The sequence below is a fragment of the Biomphalaria glabrata genome, chromosome 11 (assembly GCF_947242115.1).
Source record: "Biomphalaria glabrata chromosome 11, xgBioGlab47.1, whole genome shotgun sequence".
NCBI classification, from domain to species: Eukaryota; Metazoa; Mollusca; class Gastropoda; family Planorbidae; genus Biomphalaria; species Biomphalaria glabrata.
Genome location: NC_074721.1, coordinates 23088352 through 23115423, shown reverse-complemented (window position 1 = coordinate 23115423; position 27072 = coordinate 23088352). Strand labels below are relative to the sequence as shown.

Sequence of the window (27072 nt, the reverse complement as noted above, 5' to 3'; positions counted from 1 at the left end):
GTGCTATCTGTGGACGGGAGTGTCTCTCCAAAATAGGGCTCCACAGCCACATGAGGAAGTGTGCTCTGAGATGAAACCTTAGTCTTTCTACGACTGAAGGAGGCCAATAATGATGATGATGATACAGGTCATTAGTTTTAACACGTCTGATAATAAATGACAGTACAAGTTATTGAATGAAAATGTGTCATTATTTCAGCTGCTTTAGGCCTACATCAATGTGAGGTACCAGTACTTTGATTGTGTCATATAACAATTTAAAGCAACATTTTGAAATGAATAGTGTGTAGAATTGACAGTAAATACATTTAAGTGATGGGCTGTGATCTGCATGAATTGAGAGCTGATCATGTATTGAATTTGTGTTTTTGATCTTTACTTCAAGTAAATGTTAATGAACAATTAATTTTTAATGAATAAATAATTTAAAAATAAATACAAAGAAACCATAAACATCTACTTTATTTTAATAATTTTTTTTCATCAGAACAGAATTTCCAACTTTGCATTCTTAAAATAAAATATAATTTATTTAGAGTAGAGTCAGAACACAAAATCATAGTTTTGAAATTAAGTAAATTAAGCTAAGTTGTGATCTCTTATAAACACAATTTAATTTTTATTTTTCATCAAATTGCAGGAACTAGTACATGTACTTAGGCATATTTGACAATAAAAAAACCTTAGTCAATGAAACAGTAATACTAGTAAATGAGATAAAAGTAAACTAAATATTATCAATGCTATTGAAGCCACACTTGTTTCTTTTTATCTTGTTTGGTGGACTGCAATTAAAGTTGCTATTAATTTTACTGATCGTCTTAGCTGAAATGCCAGTGTCGTCTCTTTGAATCCTAAGCTTATTTTCTTGGTTACTGGAAGTCCAGATGTTTGGAGTTTCATTTTAAACACCTATACTTTCCGAAATGGCCTTCCGATAGGCAAAACCTATTTGCCTAACATGTCATATGCACATAAAGAGGTACCACAGAAATGCTTTAATAAAGACAAGCTTAGACGCCAACTTGCTTTAACTGACATAGAATAAGAGAGCACCTGGTTGCATACAGCTTCAGAACGAGACAGCTGGAGGTCACTTACAAAGGTGTGGTATACACCAATGAAAATTAATTGCCGAGGGTAGACGGCAAAAAGAAAAAAACAACTGATTCTACCACAGGTGGACAATGGTTATGCCTGTGCTCAGTGTGGCATAATATGTAGGTCACAGCTGGGGCTGAGTAGCCACTGGAAACATAGCATTCCTCATAAGTCTTCGGAATCAAAGACAAGCCTATCATTTTTGTAGAATAGTTTGTAGCTTCTGTAAATGCATGAAATGCCGTCACAAGTCTGTTCCACTAGGTACTTGCGTTTATCTAAATATCATTGATATATCGTAACAAAACTAGAATCTCTGCAACTGGTTTACAAGTCAGAAGTCATCTATAACACTTGCCATTTAAAAAAAAAAACAATTTAGATTACTGATTAGTCAAATTAGTGACTGATTATTCGATTCATTTAGGCCTATAATTTTTTTTATGTGAATATATATAATATAATGATCCTTTACACTTTGTGACTTTACTAGTAGATCTATACTTTGGAGTAGACTTGTTTGTTGAGCTAAAGTCGGAAGTACACATTGAATTTTACTAGTAATCATCTAGTCAAATGTACATCTAGTGATCTACTAGATCTAGTCAATCTAGAGTAGATGTAGAGTTTACTAGAGTCTAGTAGTAGAGAGAGTAGGCCTATCTGTCATATCGTGATCAGTAGGTGGCTGAAGTTTTATAAATCTATTCCATGACAAAAACCCTGGCTAGAATTAGATCTACTGGTCTAGACATCTAGATCTAACTAGAATTAAACTAGAAAACTGAATTAGAGAAGTAGCTTTCTGGATCTAGAACTAGAATCTATATATTACTAATATTAGATCTAGTTGCGTCAAACGCTTAATTTTTGGTTGTTGTTTTTAATAAATGCACATAAAATACATTGTATTTTGGCAATAAAAATACCCAGTTGGTAGTCAAGTAATTCTAATAATTATATATAATTAATGAATGACTCTATCAGTATTTGTTTTAGATCTATCAGATTCATATGACTTATTATTTATACTTATTTTATATCATTCGTCCAAGAAAATCTAGCTATAGATCTGTTTCATTTTAGATTAGGCTATAGTTTTTTTTTTGTTTTTTTGTCATTTTATTTAGGCTGCAATATTATCAAGATTAACTTTTTCTTTGTTTCCTATGCCTATAGCCTAGTCCTTTCGATAATAAAAAAAAAAACGATTAGAAATGCGTAGCTTGGAGTGTCAAAACTGTATTAGGCCTCCTATTTTTATTTCGTGCAATTTAGTATATCGTAACAAATACGCATTTAGCGGAACGGTAGACAGGTCTTCATCCAGATTTAGTGTAAATAAACCAAACACAGAAACACTGAAAGATTGTATTTTCGGAATTTAGATTCTATTTTTTGGAAAATAAGTGGCATTTTATAGGGTGATCGAAAAAAATAACTTTTGTGACGATCTCTTATTCAGGGAAATTGTACCTATTTTATCGGATAGTCAGAAAATGGATAAAGTTTTTACAGATCTAATAAAATATAGTGTGGGGAAGTTTTACTCTCAATGAAGGTCAATCCAAGTGGCTCTCGGAGTAAATTTCTTCTTTGGCATCCTCATCGATTTTTCAAAATGGTATGGTGCGCGAAAAAAGATGCGCGACGGCACTTCGACTCTCTTTGTCTTTGTAAAAAACTCGAAGCTGGTGTTCCATTAGTATAGTTCCATGGTTTCATAAAATACTTTGCGTATCAATGTCAGTGCTGAGAAGTGAAAAAAAAATCTAGATCAAGATCTAGAGTTTTAGATTCCATAAGCCTATAGTTTCATAAAATACTTTGCCTATCAATAGGATGTATTCTGTACACCGGATACACTAAAAGCCTCCCCTCCCCCCTTTCACTGTTGTTTTTTTTACTGCTGGCACTTAGAATATAGATCTATATGTAATTTAGCATAGTTTTGGAACTCTCTATAGACTTTCTAGGCTAAAATTGACTATCTACTAGACTCTAGTACTAGTCTAGATCAAGCTGTTAACCAAATATGACAACAAGTGCTTCCGAGATTTTAAGTCATTTTCAAGAATACTTAAATGCGGAACATGATCTTAGAGAGGTTATCACTTTTGAATATAATAATTAGAATCTAGACTCTAGATTATAGAATCATAGATCTAGAAGAGCCTAACTTATTAGCCTAAGTAAGAGGACTTAGTTAGACTAGATTCTCAGTGTACTCAGTCTCAGTAGATTCTAAAATTCTAGATCTACTACTAGAATAGATCTAGTACTAGAATTCTAAGAATAAATAGACTAGAGTCAGAGTAGAGTCTCGTTTATGCTATTCGGACGCCTAGATCTATTGGCATTGGCTATATTACTATATATTATATATAGGCCAAAATTTCAAAGTTTTTACTTGACAGCCCATTAAATAAACCGGGCATTATTTGATAATGGTTTGACAAAAATATGATTCATGTATGTAATGGACTATAGTATAGAAATATCTAGATTATATTATAGTCATTATAGAATAGTAAGGCCCTACTAGATAAGGGATAGATCTAGAGTCTTAATCTAGAGTAGTAGCCTACTATGATAAGTAAGTAACTATACTATAAGTCAAACTATAGTCTATAGATATTAACAAATTTTAATAATGAATAACATGCAAAAAAAACAACAACATCTGACCCGTCCAACACCTATCTACTTTAAATGCCTTTCTGTTAAAAAAAATAGGGCACTGTAGTCATAGGAATAGGAGGAAATAGATGAGATGAGCCATTGTCAAATTACCATTGGAGGGAGGCAACCAACAATCTAAATTTTGCATGCACTGTAGTACAAAAGTGACAATCCAATCAAATACACCCCTAGCTAAACTGTGACCAAACGTTAAATGAGATTTGTGGGAAATATCCTATGTCAACTTGATGGAAGTTTGCTGAAGACAACAATATTAATATTTAGGCAGAAATAAGTAATTGAAGTAAGGCTATTTTTGTATAACATGGTGCTGGATCTTCTTGGAAGATATAAAAATCATGTACATGATGTCACTGATGGCCAATGTCAGTGGAAACAGGTTGCTGCCCTTGGTGCATAACATTGCTGATGGTCTAAGTAAGTAGAACACAAGTACAAATGTATTCAGCTAAAAACTAAACTAATGAGCTGATTGAAGTACATTGACAAAACATCAGGTTATATTTTACAGAGAAGAAACTGAACTGGCTAAAGTAAAGTGTCTAAACTGACTGAACAAAACCACTAGATCATAAGTTTTTTCTTTTGCAACATATAAATTGAAATGTATCTATTCATCATATTTACTACATGTTTACTATTACATATTTACTACATTTGTGAATTGTGTATCAGAACATTATAACAATAGTTAACAAAATATACAGAGTTTCACTGAAGTTTTACATTATCTGTGAAGGTAAAATGTTTTTAAAAAAATCATGACTTTAAAAGTACTAAATGTTTATTTTCAAAGTCCCTTCCAAGGATGTTGTCTAACAAATCTTCAAATTATTCTTTTGAAAAGGCTTTTCTATAAAATATTTGATTGTCAGAGCTCTAATGTGTAACTGACTATTATGGGTAAATTTATATTGTAATTGCTAAAAGAAAATTGATGGATCTCAGGAAAAGAAGACTAATGAGCATTTTTACTCTAAAATAATGATCAGATCAAGGAGCAGCAGCATTTGTAAACTTTGTTAAGATCCAAAAAGGACTATTTGATCTAAGATTATTAATTCAAAAAAATGTACCACAATGGTGATGTCTCAGCCCCTTCCATAAAAATACACGTACCCTTTATACAACTATTCACTGTTAATAGTAAAGAAATAGTGGAGCCTATATTACTAAGGGAGGGGAATTATTATTAATTTTTTGATTTTCAAAACATTTATGCAAATGTCTTTTTTTCTAAAATAATGTTTTTAAAATATTTGTATATAAATTAAGTGTTTTCTGTCATACAAGCTACTTATATTTTAGATTAAATGTTACTTAAAGAAAGAATGCATTTAGTGTATATATAAGTCAAATAAAATTTAAAACATCAATTACTAGCAGTGTTTTATGTTATAAAGGTAGAGTGCAATGTACCACACACATGTAGACATATAGCCATAGCAAAAATTTTCTTCCTTGAGGGCCTTGAATGAGAGATTGGCCCTTTACAAAACTATGAATTATATAATCATTTAATAACTTCAGTTAGGCCAATTTTACATTTAATCATATCTTGAGATTATCATTTAATTGAATACATGTGTATGTTAATAATGTAATTATAATAGCTAATAAATCTCTGTACCCTGTGGTATAGTGTCATCAGTTGGCTTAACGTTACTCAACTCTAATAGGTACCAGACTTTAGTTGGGGAAAGTAAAGGCGGTTGGTCATTGTGCTTGCCACATGACACCCTGCTCGTTAACTGTTGTCCAAAGAAACTGATGATCTTAACATCATCTGCCCTTTAGATTGCAAGGTCTGAAAGGGAAACTTTATTATACTTTTCTAGTATCTGCAACCCTTTTGATGTGTACACTTCTCTTCTTTTTGTATTGGCAGAGACTTTGAGTTTGTATTTCCACACAAACTATCTTTGTAATCTTGTTTTGAATAAGAATATATTTGCATTGTATTAAAAGCTGATGAAAAATGATCGTGCATATGTGTTAAGTGTGTGTAGGTGTTTATAGACAGAATTTAATATCTATATCTTCACCTTTTCCCCTGATGGTGATGTTTTTGTATGGTGAAATTTACTATTATCTAGGAAGGGTAGTAACTCTTCAATTGTGAAGGAACACTGAAATGGTAAGAAGGAAGAAATCAGTACATCATATTCTTTGTATTTTTTAAACTTTATAGAACTGAACATTTTATTTTGAAACCAGTATCAACATTTGTGAAGTCTGTAGAGAAGACTTAGCCTGTTAGTAGACCACATACTACTGTGTCTTTCTCAAGCTGGTGTCTTTTTAATAGCATATCACTCTTAGGATAATAAAAAAAAAAATTTCCCCTTTCAGCGATTTTATTATAAAACAGTAACACATGGACCAGTGTTCAATTGTGATAACAAAATTATATTTATTTATTTTATTTTAAGTAGTATTGATTCATACTTTCTATATCATAAAATTAGCTAGGCATATTTGTTTGGAATGATCCTACCTCACACTATAAGTTGAATCTATTAGTATTTTTCTTGTTTAAGGGGTGACTGAGAGTCATCTTTTTAAACATGAGCTTATCAATTTTAAATAATTTTTAGTTGACGTAAACAGTTTTTTAAAACTAAACAAAAAAAGACAGAAAATTAAAGAAAATATTTTAACCTTGTATAGATATCTAGAGATGAAAATGAAAATCAGACTTCAACAGAAATACAAAATTTACTTCTTTTAACAATATTTTAATTTTTAATAAAATTTTTATTTTATTTTGAACATGACCTATTTGAGTAAGGCATGATGTATCCTTGTCCGCATATAAATGACATACTTGCTAAAATTTCAAAATCAAATTCTTATTTATGCTTCATGTATAGGCCTATGTGTTATTTGATTATTTTTCAAACGCTTGGCTTATAGTTATAATACTGGCTTTCTAAAGAAGTTCAACTGTCTTATGTGTAAAGAGAAAGAGATAAGCACCATATTGTATCATGTCAGATTAGCAGCTTAAGGAAACCTTTCAAATATTTTTTTCTATTTTTTTTTTAGGAGATAAGAATAGTTGTGAGAGATTTGGAACAAACAGTTCGAGAAATACAAACCTCACTTCAACCAATACACCAACCTGCTCAAACTGCCAATTGTAAGTTGTATGTAAACATTGGATACAATGAGCTTAATCTTGATGCTTTGTTTTGTTGTGCATTATAGTTCATTTTCTTAAATACAGTAATGTAACTGAGTTGATTTTCTGCATGCGTCCAGTGTGTGTGTTTCATGTCCAGTGTGTGTATGTGTATAGTACTTCATCAGTGTTATGTGAGACGTGCTGAATTCATTCACTGTTTACTGTAGTCTAATTTTGTCGAATAAAGCCATGTTATTGGTATACTAGTATTTGTTGTTTCATTACAATTTATTCGACAAAATTATGTATCTGGATTACGTGTTGGATTTCTTAATCTACAATGGATAAATTACTCAGACCGAAAGAGTTGGACATTGATCCAAATGTTCCTCTGGCCTCAGAAAAATGGACTCACTGGTTTGACACATTTCAGAATTTTCTTTCGTCCATCAAGGATATTAACAAAGACTTTAAACTAATGTTGTTGAAAAATCACTATCAGCTACAGTTTATATGTTCATCAGTGATGTATCGTCCTATTCGATGGCCATAGTCACATTCAAGACTACTTATATTAAGGTAAAGAATGACATTTTTGCTAGATATTAGGTTGCTACATGTAAACAGCAGCCAGGCCAAACGGTAGAGTCCTTTATGCTAAAGTTGCGAAGCCTGGCCCGCGACTGTGACTTTGAAGAAGTAACTGCAGAACAGCACAGAGACTTTTGCATTAGAGACATCTTTATAACTAGTCTGCTATCCAGCATTATTAGACAGCGGTTACTGGAAAAGACGTCTCTTGTTCTACAAAGCGTTTATGACGAAGTTAGAGTGTTAGAAACAGCCACCAATGCATGTGCAGGCTTACAATTCAACAAACGAAATCTCTTGTGGAGCAATGAAAATGCCAACTCGCTCCCATCTAGAAACATCCATTTCTAATGAAGACCAGGAATTGAATGCCATTAAGTCGCTATGCTACTTCTGTGGTAGGAGGAGACACTCTAGGACTGAATGCCCTGCTCGAAATGCATTATGTCATCAGTGCGGTAAAAAGGGACACTTCCAAACTTTTTGTAAATCAAGTAAAACAACAGCCACCATAGCTGCCAGCAAAATATCACTGACCAGTGTGATAACTCCAAGTACCTTGTCATCAACGCATTTCTTTGGGCTTATACAGTTTACGGCCCAAGTGAATGTCAACAGATTGTTGCTGCAAGCTCTCATAGACACTGGCAGCTGTGAAAACTACAATCAGAAGCCATCATCAAGAGAAAAAAATTGCCAGTACACCCTTCTACAAACAGAATATTCATGGCCACTACACATCTTTCTGAAAAGACACTAGGACATACATTTGCCTATGTACAGTACAAGGGAAAAGGTCAAACTTTCTATACTTGCAAGATTATGTTCAGATGTAATACTTGGCATAGACTTTATAAGTCTTTATCAGGAATTGACCATACTGTATGGGGGAAAACGCAATCCCTTACAAATCTGTAGTCTTAAAGCAGTACGAGTTGAAACACCTAGCCTATTCAGTAATCTAACTTCTGACTGCAGACCGGTGGCTACTAAGTCCCGAAAGCACTCAATAGGTGATAACAAATTTATTGAGTCTGAAGTTAGAAAACTCCTCTCGGACTAAATCATTGAACCCTCAAAGTCTTCCTGAGAGCACAGGTGCTAGTGACAACAAACGAGAGACATAAAAGAAGATGGTCATTGATTACAGTCAAACAATAAATCGCTTCGCCCTGAGTCGATGAACTGGTAGAACGGATATCCAACTATTCCGTTTTTAGTACTCTAGACCTCAAATGTGCCAACCATCAAATACCAATCACGACTGAGGGGCTGTTTACTGCATTTGAGACATGTGGCAAACTCTGTCAGTTCTGTCGCATCCCTTTCGGTGTTACCAACGGAGTTGCATGCTTTCAGAGAACAATAAATCAAATTATTGAGAATGAAAAGTTGCAGGACACTTTTGCATATGTGGACAATGTAACAGTATGTGGTCATGATAAAGAGTCGCACGATGAGAATCTGCTAAGATTTTAGATGCTTCTAGAAAGTATGGGATCATATTTAATGAAGACAAAAGTATAACCACTGACAAAGTTTGCCTATTGGAATATGAAATTTCTAAAGGCCTACTCAAATCAGACCCTGACAGATTGCAGGCTTTAAGAAACCTTCCCCCTCCTTATGATATGCCCTCACAAAAACGAATCGTGGGCATGTTGGCATACTACTCACAGTGGATCCCAAATTTTTCTAACAAAATGAATGTTTTGGCAAATAACACATTGTTCCCTCTTTCAGAAACAGTAAAGACAGCCCTTAAAGAATTAAAGCAGGAGCTGGAGAAAGCTACCATCTTCACCACTATACTCGACCTCTGATGGTTGAAACTGACGTTTCGGATGTGGCTATAGCTGTCACCCTCAACCAGGATGGCCGCCCTGTGACGTTCTTTTCAAGATTCCCGTTTGCATAGGCCCTGTTCTGATATGTCGGCTTCAACAGTAATTAGATGTCTAGATAATTTATTTGGACTATTCGGAATGCCTGACTCTGATAGAGGTACCTCATTCATGTCAAGAGAGGTTCAGGAATTTTTACACGAGAGAGGGGTGGCCACAAGTAGGACGACCCCTTATAATCCCAGAGGAAGCTCTCAAGTAGAACGGCTAAACGGCTCATAATGGAAAGCTAAATCCTGGCATTAAAAACTCAAGGACTCCCGGTTTCCAAATGGGAGCAGGTGTTAAACCAAGCCCTGCACTCTCTTCGTTCTCTGCTCTGTACCGCTACAAACGAGACACCGCACGAGAGAAAATTCAAGTTCTATCACAGATCCACCTTCGGCAAATCACTCCTGACATGGTTAACACAACCAGGAAAAGTGTTGTTAAAAAAGGGAGTCTGTGCATCAAAATATGACGATGGTACAATAGCTGTGGACTTAATCATATGCAACCCACAGCATGCCATTGTAAGACTTCCTGATGGAATAGAAGAAACAGTATCAATGCGACATTTGGCCCCTGCTCCAAGAGAGGGAGAATAAGAGGTGTATCAACATATGGAATAAGAAGACCTTGAGCCGGAGACAAACCCTATCACACAGATGCAGGTGCCTACTGACCATGTGACTATGGAACCAATGACTGCTCCTAACACATATTTACAACAAGGGGAAAATGGACATCAAGAAGAAGTAAATGCAGGGTCTGAGTCTCCAGTTAGAGAGCCGCTGATGTCACCAATTCAAAGCGACGGCAGTATTGGTCCTTGTATATATAACCTAAGACCAAGAACAAGCAGACTTAATTATAAGGTCTAACATTTATTTATTTATTTTTCCATATCACAAGTTCTAACTCAGTATTTATATGCATAATATAACACTTAGGGACTGATAATTTTATAGTGTATAACGTGTTTGTTTATAGTTATACAATGCTTTTCAATAGAGTAACTCTGTAAGTATTTTGTAGGGATACTTGGCCTCATATATCGTTGTCCATTCACTATTATTTACATGTTTATGTTCCTATAACTTTTAGGGGGGGTTGATTGTAGTGTAACTCAGTTGATTTTCTGCGTGCGTCCAGTGTGTCAGAAGGTCATGTCCAGTGTGTGTGTTTCATGTCCAGTGTGTGTGTTTCATGTCCAGTGTGTGTGTATGAATAGTACTTCATCAGTGTTATGTGGACTTGCTGAATTCATTCACTGTTTACTGTAGTCTAATTTATACTAGTATTTGTTTTTTCATTACAAATACCATTATGTGTGTTTTAATATAATTAAGATCATTTTTAAACATTTGCAGATTAAACTTGAAAATTGTTTTTCAGACTTAAGCTTTTGTGAAAATGCTTTATCCATGTTTCACAAAATTCAAGAACATTACAAACAACTCTCCAGCAAAATTCCACTAAACCAGTATTATAGGTATTTAACTTTTAAAAGTTGATATGTTTAAAGGATTTTTAAAAAAAGAGAAATGCTTTAGCTTAAACTGGATTGGGTGTGAAAATGTAAAAATATTGCATATCCAATTCTTAGTTGCCTATCTGCTATATCTAATTACTATCCTGGGTTAACAATTAACTCTCATTTGTAATTCTGTTTTTAAGCCTAAGTCCATGTGAAGCCAACATTACTCTTTGGCCATAATCACTGTGTTTATAGTTTCTTTTTCTACCCATGTCATCTACTTAGTTAGGTATTAAAAGATGAGCACATCTTTTTAGCTGCGAAGAAATTGGACCATGTCAGTTGTGCAAAATGTAGAAAGGCAGAAACAAGCAGCACACTGTATTTAAGCTTACTGCTACAGCTTTTTTAGGGGCATGATGGCTGAGTGGTTAACCTCTTGGGTTCCCAACCTTGGGGTCCTGGGTTTGAATCTCAGTGAAGACAGGCATTTTGAATTTCAAGATTTTTAGGACGCCCCTGAGTCCATCCAACTCTAATGGGTACCTGACTTTAGTTGGGGTGGCCACATGAAATCCTGCTCCTTAACTGTGGGCCTAAGAAACAGATGACCTTAACATCATCTGCTGTACAGATCGCAAGGTCTGAAAGGGGATCTTTACTTTATAAAAGGAGGCACAGTGGCTGAGCGGTAAAGTGCTTCTGAACCAGGGGTCCTGGGCTCGAATCCTGATGAAGACTGGGATTTTAATTTTGGGACTTAGGTGCCTCTGAGTCCATCCAGCTTTAATGGGTACCTGACATTAGTTGGGGAAAAGTTAAGGCGGTTGGTCATTTTGCTGGCCACATGACACCCTTGTTAACCTTAGGCCACAGAAACAGATGATCATCTGCCCTTTACATCACTAGGTCTCCTTAGGGGAACTTTACTTTTACTACAGCTTTTACTGAAGAGTTGTTGTAAGAAGACAAAGCTGACAGTTCATTGCTTGGCCTGATTAAAATTTTCCTCCATTATTTACCTATTTCTTTAGCTTATTTTTATACAAGTGTCAATTTGTAACACATTTTGCTTTTAGCCTTGTAAATATTTTAAAACATTTTATCTGATCCACTGGAGAGAAATTCCTTTATTGTAGAGCTACTGTTTTAATTTGTGTAGGTTTAATGATCATTGGAGGTTTGTCACTCAACGTGTGGTCTACATGTGCGCACTCATTATTTATTTAAAAGAAGAAAGATTAGTTTCAAGAGAAGAAGTTGCAGACATGATTGGAGGTAATTATTGTCAAGTATTTCTAACATTGTCCTATGCTCACGTTTTTAGGTAGCCAATTGCAGGAGAAACTTAAAGATATACATCTAAATAGTTTTTTTGGTAAAAGTTTTAATTAATTTTTTTATAGACTTTATTTATTTTTTAACTTTTATATAGAAATATTTGATTGAATTTTATTCTTCTTATTTTTTTACATTTTCAATAATTTAAACAACATTGTTTTCAGTGGGTATTTTTGTGTTTCATTTTTTAAAGCTAAAACAGTTTTAAAAATTTAAATCTGTTATTCATTATTCAGTTCAAGTAAATCGAGAAGATGGCTTTCACATTGATTTAGATGATTACCTCATGGGAATTCTCAATCTTACTAATGAACTGGTAAGTAGAAATATCAAATCTAGATGGTCTCATTATGTCAAACCTGTTAGTGCACAATTGTTGATGCTTGTCATTTTTCAACAATGGTTGGTAAAATTAAAATAACAGATAACTAATGGTAAAAATTGGTAAAATTAAAACAACAAATAACTAATGTTGTTTTTTATTGATTCATAAAGCATCAGTGGCATAGCTAGGGTGGGAGGAGGAGGGGGGAGAATTTGAAGATCCCCCCGGGGCCCCTAAATGAGTGCCAGAAATTTGTTTTAAATAAATTAAATATTACGTCACTGTCATGTAATATTGCTTTTCACGTTGTAGTATAATTTAGTGACCCTGTTCTATGTACTCCACACAGATTATTAACACTTTCCGTGTGGGGTTACTCTCAATTTCAAGGAGTAGCTTCTATAGCGCAGACTAGTGCAGTGTTACTCTCAGGAAGTAACTTGGTATTTAGGGTAGTTTATTTCATCATTCTTATCATTTAAAAAGAAACCTGATAAGAGCACTGAAAACAAAGGAGACTGAACTTTTTGAAGAAAAGTATCACTATTCAGATGATTCATACAAACTACAGCAGTCGAAGAAGTGAAAATGTCTCTTGCTGAAGAGACTCCAGGGGAATACCTTTTACCACAGTCAGAGAAAGCATCTGAAGTAAGTGATGATGTCAAGTGATGGTCTTCCAAAATCACATTCTCCAGAAGTGGAAGAAGCTGTAATTAAGTACAAAGACTTCGGATATATCAATCCTGGAATGTTATCTGAGGAACTGCGAGCAAAAATTGTGCTAAAGTGTCGCTTATTTTTCCAAAACAAAGATGAACGATATTTGTTTCCAGTAGAGTTAAACCCAAAATAAATCACAAAGTTTGCCATCATAGTTCACTAGAAAGCTTCCAACAGAAGAAATTTACTCTTTCTTTTGTTTTGCATGGGTACTGTTTTCTGGGGCATCAGAAAAGACATCTAGTGCATTGAGCAAACCTGGAGTTGGTCTCACCAAATGGAAGAAACCTGAGAGACTGAAAGAACTTGAAGAAGGAGTCCATTACATAAGCTTTTTTGAAGAGGAAGTTAGAAGAAGAAAAGCTTAAGGCAGAACTAGATGAACTGTCACATATGTTTAATGCGCAAATTTTGAAAAATCAGCAGTATTAAAGAGAAATTGTGAAGCGTGTAGCAGCAGCTACTAAGTGCTTAGCAAAAACAAACTTAAGCTTACGTGGTCACAAAGAAAAACTGAATTCACCCAATCCTAGCATCTTTGAAATTTCTTGCAGAATTTGATGCAGTTAACTCTTTCTCTCCAAATTGACCATGCCATCTGTGTTATATAAAGGAGCATGCAATCCCTTTTAATTTTATACCAAATAAAATCAAATCTGAAAACTAGGAAGTGAACTACAAATGAGCAAAATGTATAATTCCGTCTGGTCATGGAAATAATTACAGGAGAGAAGGAGTTAAGAAACACCACTTACATAGAAGAAACACCACTTACATAGGATTCAAAATGAGTTCATAAACTTTATGGGCAATAATTTCAATTGTTGGGAAAGTCAAGCAAGTTTGTTACTGTTCTCTGATGCTTGATTCCACCCCAGATGTTTCTCATCAAGAACAGGTATCTCTAATAGTTCGTTACTTGGATGTTGATAATTTCGAAATAAAAGAGTCATTCATTGATTACTTTGAAAGTTTGAAACCTGATGGGCGACATTATGAAGAACTTGTTCTGAAAACTCTTAAAGACATTGGATTGGACTTTGATCTGTGCTAAGGTGAAACCTATGATAACGCAGCCACATTGAGTGGCTGTCTATCAGGCCTGCAGAAACTTCTCTTAGACATAAATCGAAAGGCAACATTACTGAACTGTGATAATCACTCTCTGAACCTGGCAGCTCTTCACTCTGTTGAGATAGATCCAGCATTTGTCACCTTTTTTTGGAACTGTACAAGAATCGTTCAATTTTTTTTCCAATTCACCCCAGAGATGGGCAAAACTGAAATAAGCTGGAGCTGGGAGTCTAAAAAAGGAGAGTAATACAAGGTGGTCCACAAGAGAAGAAGCTATGTCGGCAGTTTCCTTGCATCTCGACGAAATCATCAAGCTCTTGAAGAAACTTCCTGAATCAACAACTTTGAGAATGGACACTAGAAGCAGTGCACAGAATCTTCTTCATGCAATGGAAAATTAAGAATTTTTTGCTTATCTGGAATTCTGGTCTAATCTCTTGGGCCCAATTAATATAGTTAAGAAGAAACTACAAAAAAGTCTAGACTGCACATTCAGGAAGCTGCTGAAGAAATTAAAACCCTTTCAAGCTTTCTGCAAAATGATGGGAAACGGACGAAATTGATCATCCAATCCATCGAGAATGCAAAAGAAGGTAGTGAATGCTAAGGATTTCCTGATATCAAAACAACCAGAAGAAAGAAAAGACTTGATGGGGAGTTGAGTTCTGATTTAGGACTGTCAATAGAACTGCAATTCAAATGTGTTGTGACAGAAGTGCTGGACAGACTTCATATGGAGATGAAGGACAGAAACCAAAGGCTGGAAAACCATGTGGACACCTTTGGGTTTCCCCTTGAACCAAAACACCTCTTGGAGTCTTTGGATGATGACACGCTGATGAAAAACTGTGTTACTTTTTCCTGTCTGATGAAATACAAGCAAATTGCTTGTTAAATGATGTCATTGATGCACGAACACTTTTCATTAACAAACCAGAATCACCAATTGACATATTGTGGAAGCTGGCTTCATGTTGTAATGATGTGTGCTCAAACCTTGCACCAAACCGAATACTGCTAACTCATGCAGCTTCCATTGCACCATGTGAGAGATCATTCTCAAAGCTCAAGTTAATAAAAAACTGTCTCAGAAGCACAATGACGAAAGAAAGGCTTAGCATCGCTTTAATGTCAGTGGAATCACAAATACTGACAGTATTGATGTAGGTGTCTTTGCTGCACAGAAAGCACAACATGAAGTGATATGAATTGAGATTTGTCACTTGTTCATTATTTCGCCAATAAACAACAGTATTATTCATTAAAAGATGCTTAATGATTATTTCTTGTTAATTTTACTGATATACTGTAACAATTTGAATGTAGGCTTATATATTTATTAAGTACATTATCTCTTGTCATGATGTCGAATGTCAAAATGCAAGGGGCCCCCAAAGAGGTCAATCCCCCCGGGCCCCCAAATCCCTAGCTACGCCCCTGTATAAATTTACCATATTCATTTGTGGAATGTTTTAAGTTTCTGGTACATTGTTTGTTAAACATTACTTAAGTGGTTGGTTTCTATTTAAGTCTTCTTATGCCAATCAGTAATAGTGTATATTCTAAAAAGTATATGGTTATAAGTATTGTAAAGTAATATTAGCCTATCACAACCAAAGGAGTGCCAACAGTAGGGCTATCCTGGGCCATCATGTTCCAAAAGTAACCAAACTTGAAGACTTACACCTCTATTTAACTCTTTCTCTCCGTAATTTTTTTTCTCATTCCGATAGTATTATTCATTTTGCTCATTTGTATTTCACTATCCTTTTATGATTAAACTTCAATAACTTATTTGTTTGTTATCAGAAAATGTTACTTTTGATATCGAATTATAGGAGAATGCATGCTCTTTTTACACAAATTAAAGTTAATAAATCCAAAAACCAATTTAGTTTAATGGGAGTCAAATCAACGTTGGCATCGTCAATTAGGAGAGAAAGAGTTAATATTGCTTGTGGGTTTTCCTGTTTCCTAGAAGGATGTTCAGCTTAACAGCTTTTCACCACTTTGCTTCATGATTTTAACGATGATGGACGAAGAATTTCTAGGGTGGGGTATCTAACCTCCCTGACCAGCCCTCTTCCTTCTTTACCCTAACTTTGGATGTCAGAGTGCTTTTTGTTGTCCTATGGTGGAGTTTTAAAATATTATTAGGATGCCAGACATTTTTTTACATTTCCTTTTTTTTTTTGTATGTATGTCTTTGTCAAAACCATTAAATGCCTTATTACATAGTGATTCATTTGTATTCTACATTATTATATTTATAGGTAATTTAAAACTTCTAGTCATGTGTGGACTGCTTCAGTCACACTTAAGAAGAGTCTAAAAATATGTTGACAATTGGCTTTTGTTAAACTTAGAATGATTTCTCTTGTGTAATCATAGATATTTTTTCTAAATGGCTGAAATTTATTTTAAAATGTCAACTTTTCTAAGCTGTATCATAAAATTTCAAGTTGTAGAAATTTGTGTTAGTCTATGTTTAAGCTATTTTAAACTATAATAAGCGTTTTCTTTCAGAATTCCTGTGGAGTCAAAGCAATAAGAATGTTTTTTCACCTTCTGCTACACCATACATTGGTGAAGAAACAAGTAAAATATTTGAAACATACTGTTTTACAAAGACTATTCCTACTTTATGAAGCTGATGACTTTTTGAAAGAATATTTACTTTGCTCTTATTAACTACCAGTACATCGCAGGTCAGATCTGGCTTGTAGGGCAAATTTAAGGGCGTCCTTGTAATCTATCTCTTCTAGATATGAATACTATCGGCTCTTTAGTATAATTTTGTTTTCAGTCTCGTCTAGCTATGAATGCAGTCACTGCTGGAGACTACTCTCGACCACTGAGAATTTCACAGTTTATTGGAGAGCTGGATGCAGGTTTCAGGTTAGTGGCTTTGTTTTACTTTATTACATTAAGCATAGTTGACAATATTTACTCACTGACTGGAACCTTAAATCCATTCTGGGATTGACAGGACATTGCATGCAACTTAAGCTCTCCTCTATTTCTTAATATGAGGTACTACTAGCATGCTCTTTCAGTTTTCCAGCCAGCTTGTTCCTGCTTGTAGTCACCCTACTTATAGTCTTCCTTGAAAATAATCTTGATCAAGGGCTCAGTATCCTTAATGCTATTTTGTGACAAGCATGTTTATATGTCTAGTGGTTGAATAGCTCATGTGTTAGTGTGTGTTTAGGTGGCATAGAGACTAGAGGTGAATATAGAGCCAGACATTTTAGTTGGGGAGAGTTTGTTTTTTTTGTTGGAGATTATAACTACTATTATTATTTGCTTTTCTATAACACATCTTTCATTCTTATAGCATGCTCAGTGTGCTATGGTCCAATCTCTTTTGTGGAACAGTGGGGAAAGGGTATTCTGGGAGAAGGTTTCATTGCTCCCTTTAGGCACTTAGCAAAGAACTCTGCTCCAGTCTGGATTTGAACTCAAGCCCCCTTCTTAGGTGGCCAATTTTGTGAATAAAGTGATCTATTCCAAAAAGACTTTTATTAGTTGTTAAGCTGCTTATTTGTGGTGATCTGTACCATTTAAAGCCCTCACATGTAGCAATAAAAAATATGTTCTTTTCTCTGTGTGACATGTTATGGGATGTCAAACTTTTGAGTTCTACTGGTTGTCTCTCTTTATTAACCCAAAGAATTGTATGTCATATAACATTAATGCTCTATCTATTAAGAACTCTTTGAGCTTACTGTATGATTTTTCTAGCCCAGTAGCGTCAAACCATTTATCAAATTTCGTCAGTTTGTTTAAAAAAACTTAAAATTCTGTATTTCTTTAGCCTGTCTTTGTTTATGATTCATAAGGTTGTATCAGCACCTGTATCCATCTTCCATGAAGTCAAAAAATTCCAGTAGTTTTGTTTTTTTTCACCATTATTTTGTTATCCTTCATGTCTGATTCCATCAGGTTCTAACATACATCTAGTCCCTTATTGATGATGTGCCCTAAGAAATGAATTAGCTCTTCTTGACCTCTGTCTTACTTGATCTGGTTGTCAACCCATACAGTCTAAATGATAGCGGTAGAGATATAAGTCCCTCAACATGCCAACTGTTGTGAAATAAACAGATGTCATCTAAATATGCTCTGACATCATGACATCCTGGAAGTACTCAGCCAGTCTGTTTTTTAAAGGTATTAAGTTGCATTCATGTGGCCACAATTCATATAATAAAATTGGTAACGTCATGCAGTGTGTTTCTGTGATTACAAAGAGAATTAGATGAATTATAGAAATGGAAATCAAATTGGAGCATGTCTTTCCAGTCCACCCAGAAAAATGTCAGTTATTAAGAGTAACAAAAAAGCTAAAACAAATTAATTCCACTTCTCTTATTCATGGTAAACCAGTAACACAAACTAAAAACGCAAAATACCTAAGTGTTTTAATAAATGAAAAACTGTCATGGAATCCCCATATTGATGAAACTATCAAAAAATCAAATAAAGCATTAGGGTTTATTAAAAGAAATTTCTATAAATCAAATAAGAACATAAAACTAAAATGTTATTGATGAAACTATCAAAAAATCAAATAAAGCATTAGGGTTTATTAAAAGAAATTTCTATAAATCAAATAAGAACATAAAACTAAAATGTTATTTAACCTTGGTTAGGCCAATAATAGAATATGCATCCTCTGTTTGGGACACCCCCCCCCCCCAAATCAAGAAAACATTAAGAAACTGGAACAGACATAAAATAGAGCACTGAGATTCATAACAAACGAATATTCACACTTGACTAGAGTAACTCCTTTAGTTAAATCACTAAATTTAGAAAGCCTTCAGGATAGAAGACTTCAAAGTAAAGTAGCAATTATACATAAAACACTGAACCATAATCTTCAAATACAAAAACAAAATTTAATAAAATACTCAGAAAGACACAAAAATAAAGGCTCATCCCATATGCTAGGACAAATTTGTTCAAATACTCCTTCTTCCCTAGTGCTATTAGAGCATGGAATGGGTTTCCTGAGCTAGCCAGGAAACCAGTGACTTGGCAGAATTTAAGTCATTGGTTAATATGCTTGACTGAATGCATGACGCGTAAGATGTAATCATCTTCTTTTTTGAAGTAACATCTGTATTATATAAGATACGATAAGATGGGTATCTGTTCTATGAGACAAATCTAACTTGGTAACTGGCAAGTACTAACTTATCAAACAAATGTTTGGGATTCAGCATTGCCTCAGCTCTGGCACGTGTTCAGATGTTTTGTTACTTTGATATGTAAGTTATATCCCTTTGTCATGTGAATAGTCTTGCACGTGTTATGAACTGAATGGTTAAGTCTTCGTTGAATGTGCAAGAGAGTGAGTTAGTGAGGTCTTACTCCCGGTCCAGGAAGGTTGGACGTTGCTTCCTGGACTGGTGTTATGTATATATTGTAATGTTTCTCCTACTATCCAGGCTCTCTTCAAACTGCACCACACGACACAACAAACTTGAAGAACCTCACAACTCAGGGCTCCAAAGTATCAGTAACAGTTTAATTTCAAATACATCACAATTGGCAACAACATTACACTAACTGTCCAAAAACCTAGCCTTGCTCCGCCTGACTTCACACACTGTGTTCTTTCTAACTTCGCCTCGTACTGATCACATTGCGAGGTAACGTGAAGTGTCTTGACTCAAACACACCCGCTGGCCTTCTCAAACTGGATGGAACGTTGCTTGACCACTCCAGTTGATCACTTTCACTGTGACTTGCGTGCATAATATTTACAACACTGGTCCTTGCCAAACTGGCGTGTACTGTCACTCTTCACGGTTGACCGCTCGTCTTGCGCTGGACTGGGGTGATTTGGGTAAGCTAAAAACACACAGCACTACCCCCATCTGTCTCACCACCAGGTTTATAACAATATATTTCATAAGAGTTGATGGACTAGTGTTTTGTGTATTAAATATTTATTGAGAGTCGATGTCATTGTGTGCATATTGGATTAAAGTATTATTTATATTTCCATAGTTGGAGTTGAAGTGTATCAAGTAATAATTGTTCGTAGTAGTAATATTTAAGTAACCCCCTAATGAGCCCAGTCAAGCCAAGCAAGAACAGAACCCTGACATTCTTCTTTCTTATTATAGTTCTTTTAATGATTGTAATGATTCCATCTTTAAACAGTTCATTTATTTCCTTTTGCCCTGTATAGCTCCTCCTTCATGATACTATGGACTCGAAGACTGTATAAAGCCGGCCGCATACATGGCATGGGTAGATTTGGTCAGTTGCAGATAGACCTTCTTCTTATCTCAGCTTTTTGTTGGTTCATCGCTCTTCTTGCTTCAAATCTCGAGACTCCGATACTCACAGCTTCACGCCATGAGGAGAGATCGAGAGCTTGTGCTTCCAAGCTGTGAAAGTCAATATCACGTTCCTTGAAGGAGCTCTTGAGAGTGTCTTTATAGCACTTGATTTGACCTCCCTGGGAGCGCTTTCCTGCACACAACTCCCTGTACAGAAGTCGTTTGGGAAGGCGATTGTCTGGCATGCGGACAACATGTTCGCCCATCGAAGTTGGGAGCTTTTCACTGTCGCATTGATACTGTTCATGTTGGACAGCTCAATACCTCTATGATGTATATGAACATAACTTCAATCAGTTTTGTTGCTGCTGATTTGATGTCATTTTTGATTGTTGTTGTCTTTCCCTTTATTCTGTGTTAAAATGCCTTTAAAATATTTTTATAACTGTAGTGCAAAGCAGATAGGAGAAGCTGTATCTCCAACCACGTGACACATTAACCCACACTAGCAGATCCAGAACTTTTGAGGGAGGGGGGACGATTTTTTTTGTAAACCCTAACCCTATGTATAAACGCATATATATATATATATATATATATATATATATATATATATATATATATATATATATATATATATATATATATATATATCAACAAACAGAGAATAACAAAAAGTGGTCATATTACAACTATAGCAGTGTTTCTCAAACTTCCGCTCTTCTCTTGTCAGCTAGGGAGTCTTAGCGCTGTAAGACACACACACACACTCCGCTGGCGGGGTTCGGGGCAAAGCGCCAAATGTCAACTTGCGTTCTTCACTGCCAGAAGTGCATTCTCCTAACATCTACAGCTCTTTATTCATCCTATTTAAAAAACGCATGTCAAATTTAATAAAATAAAGTACGTGGGGGCAATGGCCGATACTGAGTGAGAGTAACAATTGAGATACAAATAGTGTAAGTATCTCTTTATTACATGTGTTTATCGTAATATTATCTTCATGTTTATCGAGACCTCTTGTACATGGCTTTTTTGGTCAGAATAAGATGCCAACAGAACTATGGTTAAAGGCTCTTAAGATATTCGACTGTTTTGAGGCGGGCAAAATGTCTATTCTTTTTAAATAATCCTTTCATTTTTAAAATTATCCTGTAAATTTATAGGCCCTAAGTACATTGCTAATACAACAGATGTGTTTCATGAAAAGAAAAGATACTATACAGATTTAGATTAAGGCTTTGAGGGTCGCGGCTAAAAAAAAAATATCTTTGAAAAAAATAATATTTAAAAAAAAACAACTCATGTATAAGTTAATAATTTTGTTCAACATGCTTGTTTGTAACTTTGTTTTACTAGAGAACTATAATACAAAGCTCTGAACAAAACAAAATGCAAAAGATGGAGAAGAAATCAGGTAGACCAAGTAGATTCTAATCTATTTTTTTATATTTTCTTACATTTTAGGATTGAAGTGTAACATTGTGAGTTATAGTTCAAAATTTAATTATACAATAAATGAATGTCATACAGCATGGGCGTAGCCGGGGGGGGGGGGGGGGGGGGTTCTTGGGGTTCAACCCCCCCCCCGAAGGGGGGAGTCGAAATTTAATGACTGATTTTTTGCTTTGATTTTGTTTAGTTTAGGTGAGTTTTTAATTCTAAACCATCACTTGCCCCAGCACAACCAAAGGGGTTTTGAGTTTAAAACCCCCTAACAGGGGGTTCTGAGTTTAAAACCGCCTACCAGGGGGGTTCGAGTTTAAAATCCCCTACCAGGGGGTTCGAGTTTATAACCCCTACCAGAGGGGTTCGAGTTTAAAAACCCCTACCTGGGGTTTTTGCAGTTAACTCCCCCTCTTCTATAAAACAAAACAAAAAAAATGCAAACGAAAATCCACTAATTCCAAGAGCACAGTTAAGGAAGATTTTGATTTTAAAACCCCCTCTAAAATTTACGATAAACCCCCTCTTCAATATAAAAAAAAAAAGCTAATTATACACTCAAAATGTTATGAGCGTAGCTAAATGGGTTTTGACTCAGATTTGAGTTTAAACCCCACTTCAGCGGGGTTTGAAGGTAAAAAATACCTCTTTAATAATAAAAACAAGCAAATTATGCATTCAAAATGTTATGAGTGTAGTTAAAGGGGTTTTGAGTTTAAACTCCCCTCCAGTGGAGTTTGAAGCTAAAAAGTACCTCTTCAATATAAATAAAAGCAAATTACTCACTCTAAAATCTACGAGCATAGCCAAAGGGGTTTTGAGTTTAATACCTCTTCAATATAAAAAAAAAAGCAAATTACACACTAAAATTATTTGAGCGTAGCCAATCCAATCGGGGGTTTTGAGTTTAAACCCCTATTCTACAGATGGCTTTTTTTTGAGTTTAAGATCGCCCTACAGAGCATTTTGAGGTGGAAAACCCCCAACAGATGATTTTGACGATAAAAATTCTTTTCGATATAAAATCTAAAGCAAACTACAGTCACTTAATTCCAAGAGCGTATTCAAGAGAGGTTACACATTTTTACCAGTGGCAGGGCTCCATTAATAAACTGCAGTGAATAGTCATCTGCCGAAATTGAAAAACACAAAATGTGGCTCAACAAAGATGGCTAAGACAGATTTTAGGAGTCAGTTATAGAGATCGGGTCTAAATCAAAGAATTTTAAATCATATGCCGAACTGGGATTCGAACCCTTAGTAAGGTTGTGACAGAGCGTCGCATGAGGTTTTGCGGGACATGTTCTCCGACAAAATGAATTACGCAAAATAAGAGAAGCGGAAACAGCTTGCCGGAAAATGCGCCGAACGGCGCGAGAGGGTCTAAGTCAGTAAGAATAGCACATTAGGTTTTTGAAATAAAACTTTTTTAATAGCAAGATAATGCACTGTAGATACCTCAGAATATGCATTTTGTTGGCTTTCAATACCAGAAATAGTGCTCAGCGGCGGGCCCCGCGCTGGGGGAGCGCTGCTAGCTCCCCCATACCCCCTTGCTAGCAAAGGCAGGGAGTCTACAAGTTTTCCACTAATTCCAGGAAGAATCTATTCTAGGGCACATTAAACGTCTTCCGAAAGGGTCAGAGTGTAATAATGATTAATTATGTACACACACACACATATTTATATATATATATATATATATAATTTTTTCCGCGGGGGGGGGGGGGGAGCGGGGGAATCCCCCCCCCCCCCCCCAAACCCCTCCCGAAAAAAAATCCTGGCTACGCCCATGTTATTTTGAGTAAAGGTTGGGAAAAGGTGACTATAAATAAATATTTGGTTTCAGAACTCATGTCAATTGTTACTTTTCTACTTAAAAATTTCTTATGAATTCTAAATTTACCAAAGCATATTCTTTCATAATTATTTTAAATGCATCCGCAATTACATAGACTCTATTGCCATATTTAACTATTCTGTTTTAAAACGTCATGTTTTTGTTGGGGCCGGTAATGTGGAAACGATTATTATGTAAGAGACAGTAATAGTTATCTTTCCTTTTTATAAATATTGCCAACGATGTCATTTTGGCATTAAAGAATATAGGTTGGAGCAACTCGATATAAGAATGTAATTTATAGCAAATATAAATTATATTAGTGACAGATTTTTGTAAAAGAAAATTGTAATTTCATAACTATAATGCAAAAGAAAAAGTATTGGTCTGCCCGGTGGGGAGCAGGTGATTACATCTATCGCCCCTACAACCTGGTACAACCCTCTTTCATTTTGTATTTACTAATGATTTAACTCTTTCTCTCCGTAATTATTTACCACATTCTGGTGGAATCAACGTTGGTATCGTCTGTTAGGAGAGAAGGAGTTAATTTGAGATAGAGTGTGGTGTGACATAATATACAAATGGGTTCAAGTATCAATAAGTAGCTTATATAAGATAAGATAATTTTATTGATCCAATCAAATGGAAATTCAGTTTGACTACAATTGACAACCTCAGCGTAACTACTTTACAAAAACAATATGGATGAAAAATTCGAACAACATTCACTCACGAAACACATACACATTCACAACCAGCGCTTTATGAATTGGACTTCTATGTACTTCTCTCGATGACGACAGCTGATCTTGTAACACTCTTACCGAAAGTGGGATGAAGAAGTTTTTAAATGTTTCTTTTTAGTCCTAATGGAAAGGAGACTACCACTTCATTCAGATCTTATGTAACAGTGGTTTTATGGGTGCAGGTTATCTTTAAGAATCGTGAGTGTTTTGGAAAGGCATTTTTCTTGAAAAAGCTCTTCAAGAGATGGTAGCTGTATTATAAAGATATTCAACTAATTTTGTTCACACACTATGATTTCTGCTTAAAAATTGGGCTCCTCCCCCCCCCCCCAAGTCTATAGTGGGGAGGGCTGTAAATGCAATTGGCCCCTCCCCCACCGCCACACTAGCAGGCAATATACAAAAAGGGGAATGACATAATATGAAGATTAGGTACAATATATATCAATAAGTAGCTTTTATCATATAGATATGCAATTAATTATGTTAACAAACTGTATGGAATTCATTCATAAATTAATTGTGTGATTTCTCTACTAAAATTTGTATCTGACCCCCCCCCCGATCCGCTAGTGCATTAAGCCAGGTAGTGATGGTATGATCTTTACAGGTATAAATCACCTTTGATATGTTCATAGGATATGGACTGGTATTTTCTGTGAATATTCGAGCAGGCCTTGATGATCCCTGTATAAAATAAGACAGTTTGTCAGAATCAAGGGATTCAGTCCAGTACTGTTAATCCAGAGTGAAGCTATAAGAGTCCAGAGAGAGACCAGTACAGTATAGTATGGCAGTGCTGTTATGTACAGTGAAGCATTTGTAGTCAGTGCATTGTGTTGCCTATTGTACAGTATTGGCTGTCACTTTATTATTTACTAAAGTTATCAATAATGTACAGGTCAAGGTCATGTTTTGAAAAATAAACTTGTTTGTTTTTCACTGATGTATTTTGAGAACATAGAGTAATTGTGCAGAAAGGGTGTAGCAAGGCTGTAACCAACAATTGTTGACAAGTTAGTTTAAAACTAAGGGGGACATTAGGAAATGCTAAAAATAGCTGAAATGGTCCTAGCAAGGGTATCAACATATATTAGGGGAGAGTATACAAGTACAAGCATTGACTGTTTCGGAGCTCAGTAAATGTATAGAAATTAAATTGCATTGTTTACTTATGAATTGTGTTCATCATTTAAAGTGATTCCAAGTTCTAGAATAAATGCTTTGTATTTATTTCAAAAGTATTGCTGTTTGAGTTTATACTTTAAACTAGTATCTCCTGCATTATGATATTGTTTGAACTATCAGAAATCATTCTGACAAATAGACTCTATAAACATTTAATATTGTCTTGTTCATACAATCCCATTGTTACAAAAGTATTACATTATTTTGGATCCCGTGCTGTCAAGTTGTATGAGTTAGTTGACAGTTTGTTGTATTAGATAACAAATGCTGTTGGTTCACATTTTGAATCTGGCTGTTCATTGTTTTTCATAATATTTACTTCCTATTGAATTATCAGTTTCAGTTTTACTTACACTTGTAATTCTCAATAGGCTATGAGAAAAATAAAAAGGAATATAAAAATCATTTTTAAAAAACAATACTTATCTAAGGGAAAGAAATCTCTATAATGTAGAATTTATTGCCCTTATTCCACATGAAGCAAAATAATTAATTATCAATAATTAATTGGTTAATTCATGTTTTGTTAGGTATAATAAATAATAATTAAACTTTGATCTGAGAATGGGTGTGGAAGAAATGTGTTCAATTATCTGAGGAGACAAAACTCGAAATATTTAGCAATATCTATGATTACTGAAGGATTAAGTTCAAACAAAATAATTAATTACCAGTAATTAATTGACTAATTGGTTAATTTTCTTTTACTGATTCATCATTTGTCTAGGCCAATGAATAATTGTGAAAAGTTTCTTTTGATCTGGGTGTGGGAGAAAAAACAAACATTTGACCAGACAGAGAATGAGCTGGTATAAGCTTTGTTGTAAGAATAAACTTTGTTGTTGTTTTTTATATATTGCTTGTTTATTCTTGTTCTTATAATGATGTATACATTGTCTTTTTCAGGTTATTAAATTTAAAGAATGATGCATTGAGGAAAAAATTTGATGGCTTGAAATATGATGTGAAAAAATGTGAAGAAGTTGTTTATGATTTAACAATCAGAGGACTAGTCAACAAAGTTGTAGACAATGTAAATAAATCCTAATCTAAGAATGTGAGCAAAATGTTGGTTTTGAAGATGTTGGAATGAACTCATTCTGTTTATTCACATTAGCTGATTTTTAATATTTTAGCTCATTTGTAATCATCATTTTTGGATTGTACTAAAAAAAAAATAATAAATTCACTGTTAAAGAATA

At 34.8% G+C, this 27072-nt stretch overlaps 1 protein-coding gene across 3 annotated transcripts; it reads left to right on the top strand.

Annotated features, from left to right (window-relative positions):
- The first annotated feature begins 3018 nt into the window (after positions 1–3018).
- Positions 3019–27072, top strand: LOC106053916 (translin-like). Of its 3 annotated transcripts, none has more exons than XR_008773684.1 (8): positions 3019–3208; positions 6853–6946; positions 10804–10900; positions 12048–12163; positions 12463–12542; positions 17155–17246; positions 18294–18521; positions 26777–26909. XR_008773684.1 is itself a non-coding variant. In XM_056004172.1 (8 exons), the coding sequence occupies exons 1-7, from the start codon at positions 3137–3139 to the stop codon at positions 22014–22016; spliced, it is 561 nt and encodes a 186-aa protein (XP_055860147.1). In that variant the 5' UTR covers positions 3019–3136; the 3' UTR covers positions 22017–22064; positions 26777–26904. The 3 variants fall into 3 exon arrangements, 2 of the variants coding, with proteins under 2 accessions (XP_055860147.1, XP_055860146.1); XM_056004172.1 differs by lacking the exon at positions 18294–18521 and adding an exon at positions 22007–22064 and having other exon boundaries at positions 26777–26904; XM_056004171.1 differs by lacking the exon at positions 18294–18521 and having other exon boundaries at positions 3023–3208; positions 26777–27072.